Source organism: Pantherophis guttatus, chromosome 5, assembly GCF_059756535.1.
Source record: "Pantherophis guttatus breed Tessera chromosome 5, ASM5975653v1, whole genome shotgun sequence".
NCBI lineage: Eukaryota > Metazoa > Chordata > Lepidosauria > Squamata > Colubridae > Pantherophis > Pantherophis guttatus.
In genome coordinates this window covers 49438053-49445117 of record NC_142067.1, presented here as the reverse complement: position 1 = coordinate 49445117, position 7065 = coordinate 49438053, and the positions used below count along the sequence as shown (strand labels likewise).

General features: G+C 37.5%; 1 protein-coding gene across 1 annotated transcript; it reads right to left on the bottom strand.

The window, feature by feature from the left end:
* Positions 1-4632: 4632 nt before the first annotated feature.
* On the bottom strand, positions 4633-5367 carry LOC117666291 (SCAN domain-containing protein 3-like). Its single transcript, XM_087871541.1, has one exon. The coding sequence runs from the start codon at positions 5365-5367 to the stop codon at positions 4633-4635; it is 735 nt and encodes a 244-aa protein (XP_087727667.1).
* Between the last annotated feature and the right edge of the window lie 1698 nt (positions 5368-7065).

The following is a 7065-nucleotide window of genomic DNA, read 5'->3' as shown; positions in this document are numbered from 1 at the left end:
TTGAGAAAGTTGCATAACATTCTCAGAGACTTCCTATCCTGCTTACAATCTTTTTGGACTGTTGCCTTCTGGCAGAAGATACAGAACAATTAAAACTCAGACCACACATTTTCTGAATAATTGAGCTATAATTGCACTCAACAATGAATTAAAGGTGAGTGAGCTGTTGGACAGTATTACTTGTTCTGTTGTGTGGATGTTTGGGTGGTTTAGGGGTGGAGAATTGTGGTGGGTGGGAGTGTGTTTGGGGATTGTTATGTGTGTTGGACCTGGTCTTTGGATGTTAAGTGAATTTCGTTGTATGGGTATGCTGTGTATACATGTACAATGACAATAAAGTTATTTATTTATTTATTTAGAGCTCTGGGTACATCTCATCAAAAAGCACAATACTGAATCCCAGAATAATGTGTACATCCTAGAGATAAAACAAGTGGATGTGAAAACTACGTACCCTAGAAAATGAAAGAGGGAAACCAAAGAGAAACTTTATCCCACCTTTCAAGGGTAGGGTGCCTTAAGATCAAAATGTCTCTGTCTTTTAAAAATGTATGACCTTTATTTTGAAGAAAGAAAAAAAAAAGACCTGTAGGACTAAATCTTCAATTCCTGATCAAGAACATGCTATGAATTTGAATTAGACTACACAAACCTTTCTGCTGAAAATTGTTTCTGCACTTTTACTTGGAAGTTACAGTAACAAATAGCAGCGAAGGGCAAAGCACGTTTTGGCAGAAAATTGGTATAGAAAATCCATACATAACTCATTTCAAATCATCTCTATTTTTTTCTTCAAAATAAATAATACAATGGCTCTATTTTGAACTTGTATGTTTGTCTTTCATACCGGTACTTATCTTCATTGATGCGCTGATACATAACAATTTGTTTCCTAATTAATCTACCTGTATTGAGAAATACCTACAGTTCAGTTTCCTGATTCTGATTGTCCACATCAATACACTGTATTGATGTGGACAAAAGACATTTTGGCTTGATTGAGGCAAACTGAAGATTTCCATAGGGCTCTATATTTTTCAACATGTTAAAATAAGAAATAAGAATATTTAATTATTTAAATAATTTATTGGCTGCCCAAAGTTATGAATCTGGACAGGCCTTCATGGCCACAATTAGTTCTCTTTCAGACTTTCAATTCTAAAAAGTGCCACAAAATATTGCTATAGATACAGTAGAATTATTTTCAGGTAATGTCACTGGATCTTTTATGTATTTGAGTATGTAGAAATACATTTCTTTATTTGCATATCTGCTGCAAAGATTCCTGAGAAGCAAACTGATATATATATATATATTTTCTCAGGTTTTCGCGGGTGTTTGTATGTAGGTGAGCCTATGGAGCTGACTATGGGTCTAAGTGGGGTTCCTTCTCACACTTCCTCACACACCTCAACAGCCTACACCCCAAAATACAGTTCACCATGGAAACAGAAGCGAACAACCAACTTCCCTTCCTGGATGTCTTAGTCTACAGAAAATCCAATGGCTCCCTAGGACACACTATCTACCAGAAGAAAACACACACAAACCGCTATCTGCACGCACTCTCACACCACCACCCTGCCCAGATCAACTCTGTAGCCAAGACACTCATTTCCAGAACAAAACGCTTAGCTGACGAACAACACCTAAAAACCGAACTACACACTCTCACTAACGTACTAACATCCAATGGATTCCAAAGAAATAAGATCACCAACCTAATCCAAAAAGAAACCCCCACTAAAATCCAAGACAGAGAACAAGAAAACGGCAAAGCCCTCCTCCCATACATAAAAGGCACCACAGACAGAATAAACAAAATCCTCCACAAACATAACATCAAGGCAGCATTCTGCACAAACCGAAAAATATCCAACATCCTAAGAAACCCCAAAGACAAAATTGAGTTAGAAAATCAAGGAGTATATGAAATCCCATGCACCGCCTGCCCCACCACATACATCGGACAAACCAACAGACGAATAAGTGCACGCATAGAAGAACACAAGAACTCAGTCAGAAAAGAGGAACCAACTTCTTCCCTGGTCCAACACCTTAAAGCCACAGGACATGATATTGACTTTAAAAAGACCAGAACTATCGCCAAAATTGAACACTTTAACAACAGAATAATCGGAGAAGCCATCGAGATAGAAAAACGCCCACACAGCATGAACAAACGAGATGATACCTCCCGCCTACCAGCCATTTGGAAACCCGCCCTTATTGACAAACGAGTCCCTAACACGACGAATGACACCAGACCCACACTCACGAGAGCCACACAGGATGTCACCACCACACATCCACGCAGAAAGCAGACTCAAACCCACACTGATAATGAGCCACAACCAAGGACCAGAAGCCAGACCGCAGCTGCATCATTAGCCACTTTAAACCCCTCCAATCCATACATGAAGCAGACTGACACCCACCATGAAGAGCTCGCACGGCCACAAACACGAAGCCAAACAACAACAATGCAGCTCACCAGCTCAAATCCCCCTGCAACTCAGACTAAGCTGAGCACAACCAAGCCCCCACCCAAACAGAACACACCCCTAGCCAATCAGAGCACAACCAACCCCCCATCCAATCAGAGCACAGCCAAGCCCCTAACCAATCAGAACACACCTCCACCCAATCAGAACACAGCCAAGTTCCCACCCAATCAGCTCACACCCCCACTAGCAGTTAAAAGGAAGAGACAGCTGCGATCTCACATTGCTCCTGGAAGCACGAAGCCGAGAACACCAGCCTGAAGATGACGAATGAGACTTCGTCGAAACGTCGCCAAGACACTTCCAATTTTACGTGGGAGAAGACCCGAATAACCAAAGACCTACATATATATATATCAATATTGAAGTACCAATTGGCAGGAGATTTTAAAAAAAGTAATTAACAGTTCATCATTTTAAGTCAATTGAAAGAAGTGCTTAAAAGTAATTTTAAAAAGCAATGTGGGCAGCATTATCTGTATTGCATTAAGGCAACCACCTAGAAAACCTGACTTCCAGAAGCACATCTCCCTAGCTGATTTTAATATGAAGTAAAACTTTTTGAAGAGACATTTTCTCAGCTGTCCTGTGACCAAAGCATTTAGATATTTAAAAATAATATATAACTTGCATTATATCTGTGAAGAAGTTCATGGCTCAGGTAAAACAGCAAAAATTCCTGTGTCATGATCTCAATACAATGGTGGGCAACCTGATTACAGTTGACTTATTACTGTTATTTGACTTATTACTGTGTATAGACCAGTGGTTCCCAACCTTTTTTTGGCCATGCCCCATCTAAGCATCTCTAAAATCCTGATGCCCGCCCCCGTGACATATAATTCTTACTATTTAAAAAGTAAACTCCTACTCACACGGAGGAAGCCTAAAAGGCCATTAACTTGGTTTAAACAAGGTTCCAAAGAACATGGCATCCATGAAAGAGAAAAATAAAAGAACTAAAGACGGTAGAAGTACTGAGGAACTTAAAAAATAATAGTATGAAGGGATATGAAAAAACAGCAACAATTTTTTTTTTCCTTTAAGATGTTAACTGATGAAATTTGGAATTTATACTTATTTTATACCGGATCAAACCCTTGCTCTAAAAAGATGCTGTTTTATGTTTTATGTTTAAAAATAAATAAAAAAAATTTCAAAAAAAAAAAAGAAAGAAAGAAAGAAAAAAAAGAAAAAACAGCAACAATACTTTATTGAAGTAATTCAACTTTATTGAAACAATAAAGTTTCAAAATGTATAATAGAGAACTGAAATGCATAAATATAAAATAGTTTTAATGAAAGCTTTTTCTGTAATACTTTGATCATATTAATTACTACACATATTAAAATAAAGGTACCTAACAAATTCAAAATACAATTTGAGCTCGCCTCAAGATCATATTTACAATGCAATCCTATGCATGTCTACTCAGAAGTAAGTACCCTTGTCTTCAATGGGGCTTGATGGGACTCCTGGGAAAATGTTTTGCAACTTTAGAATTGCAACTTTAGTCTACTTAAGTTAGTGAGATGCTTGGGCTTGATGCCTGCTGCAGAGAGATTTTATATTAGGCTCCAATTTAGTCAGCTTCATTCTCAAGTCTCCTCGTTCAGTGATATCCAATTGATTTCTTTTCTTCAGTAGCACATCATTTACAGCACTAAAGCCACATTCAGCTAAATATGAAGATGGGAATGGTAACAGCAGTTTTCTTGCAAAGTAGGTTGAATTTGGCTATTTAATTTCTGTCTCATCACAAAGCCATGCCATCGCTCCTTTTATATTGAGTACAGTTTTTAATGACTCATCATTTTGCATTCCCAAGAGTTCTTCTTGGTACTGCATTGAAACATCAGATAGATCCACCAGCACTGGCTGCACTACCCATGTTGGAAAATCAATTTGTTTTAAATCAGAAAATCTTTCTTTCAAATCAGAGACCAATATTTTCAGATGATCCACAATGATAAGTACAGCAGCATCAGTCACCTCACATTTTTTAGCCAATGAAACATGCCAAAATTTTTGTCAGAAATATGCTTTTGACATAACTCTATAAATGTAATAAAGTCAAATATCTCCGCCTTTGCATCAACAAGAGTTTTATTTGTTCCTTGAAGTTGTTTATTCAACATATTTAGTTTTTTCATAGATATCTGCTAAATAACTCACAAATGCTTTACCATCAACAGTTAGCAGCTTCTTCATTTCAGGGTTGTCACTTAAAAAGTCACTAAGAACATCAATTAGCTCCATGAATCTTTTCAAACCATTTCCTTTTGAGAGCCACTTTACCTCAGTGTGAAGTACAAGTCTCACGTGGTCTGCATTTTTATCTTCACAAAATTGCTTGAAGAGACGCTCACATTTGGCATTAGTTTTGATAGCTTTGATACATTTTATAACTGATTTTAATACCTCATTAAGAACAGGAGAAATATTTTTGGATACTAAGTTCTCTCTATGAATAACACAGCGCACAAGACACATTTCTGGATTTTCATCTTTCATCAATTTTAAGCAGCCATTTTTCTTGCCCATCATAACAGGAGCACCATCTGCTGGTGTTATGTTTTCCATTGATATATTATTGACATCTAAGTAATTTTTAAGCTTACTATATATATCAGTAGCGGTTGTAATGGTCTCTAATGATTTGCAGAATAACATTTCTTCAGCAAATTCACCTTTATCAATATATCTTGCATAGATTAGCAATATAGCCTTATTGTCTCTCAGAGTTGATTCATCCATTTGTACTGAGAATTTTCTTGATTTCAGCTTTTCAACAAGTTGTGTTTCAATATCTTCACTCATTTCATCTATTCTTCTGCTAACAGTATTGTTACTGAGTGGCATGGCTTTCACATCTTTGTCATCTTTTTCCAGAACTGTTTTAAGAAATGCTAATATTGATGGTTTAATTAAATCCTCCCCTATAGTATGATTTTTCCAGATTTAGCAATGAGTAAAGAAATTTCATAACTAGCCTCAAGAGTACGACTGACAGTAACAGATTGTGCAATGAACAGAGACTTTATTGTTGATCTTTTTTCAAACTTCTCCTTTAAAGACCTGAAGTAATTTAAATCTGAATTTACATACACGCTATGTTTCGCCTTCAAATGCACCTTAAGATGACCTTGTTTCATTGATTCGTTGGTCAAGCATTGTTGGCATAAGAGGCAGAAAGGTGACCATTCATCATGGGGAGTGGGTATGAAGCCAAGTTTTAAATATTCTTGTGAATACTGACAAACTTTTTTTTTTTGCTTGCACTACTCATTTTATGCATAGGGTTTGTAATTAAAAGAAATAAATGTGAGAAAAATTTATGAAATGATGCAAATTATTTAAAGAAATAACTACTAAAAGAAGATGGCGCAGAAAGAGGGAAATTTAAAAAACATTCTTAGCTTAATTTATGAATAATAAGATTGTCATGAACGAAAGGGTGTTTGTAACCTATGACTCACCCACTCGGTTTGAACCTGCAGCTTAGTGGGGAAATGCTTTGGTAGTTCAGTAGGTGGAGGTGAATCATACAGGCCTGGCAAGCATGGCCCAGGCTCAGCATGGCTCTGAGAGGAAAAGTCTTGTAAAACACGGCCTGGGAAAACACAGACTAAAAATAACTGTAAATCTAACAATTTCTTACTTAAACTTGGGTCCTGGTTCTGTATCCTCACTGCTGGGCTTCCCCCAGCAGCCATCCACTCTGTCAGCTCTCCCTGCAATCACCCAGCAGCAAAGCCCACAGGAAAGAGAGAGAGAGAGAGACTCTGCCAGTCCCATGATCCTTAGTGGGAACACATCTGTTTGGCTGGCAGTTGCTCCCTCCTCCCCCCAGCTGGGATATCCTTTTCAGACCAGGCCCTAGAAAATGCACTTTAACAAAGACAACAATAAGTAAATGAAATAGAGCTGTTTCATCACAAATATATAGGAACAATTAGCAGGCTTTTAAAAATTCAATTGATAGCTCATTTTCAAATTGCCCCCTTTAAAAATCAAATTGCCCCCCTGTGGGGCCTGGGCCCCACGTTGGAAACCACTGGTATAGACAAACATTAATGTATAGAAAACTTTAAGGACAATATGAAGATAACACTCCCAGATAATGGGAGGGTGCTAGGCTTTGAGTTATGCCATCTGTAATCTTCCTATCATGTAGAAGAGGAATCACTGAAACAATATCTCCATTGTCCAAACAACCACCGACATGTTAATGGTAATAAAAGACACTAAATGATCAAGGTCTACCAACTGAGTCACAATCCTATAAATAGGCCTATAACCCATTTCATTTAGGACTGACTAAAACTGAAAAGCCAACAGCTGTTTTATTAACTTCCTCAGCCATGACTTAAATACTGGCTTGTAGTAATACATTTCTGAAAGTCCAAGGAAATATTTCTTTAAAATCTGTTTAATAAGGGGGTCTCACAGCCCCAAGCAGCTTCTCCGCTTTGTCAGGAGTTAACAGTTGAAACTGATCCATTTTTACCACATATGGACACCTCTGTTTAAGGCTATTAATTTAAAGCACTGTCACAT

Bases quoted from the DNA above. Each gene is read 5' to 3' on its own strand.
- LOC117666291 (XM_087871541.1), bottom strand. From the start codon at position 5,367: ATGCCACTCAGTAACAATACTGTTAGCAGAAGAATAGATGAAATGAGT.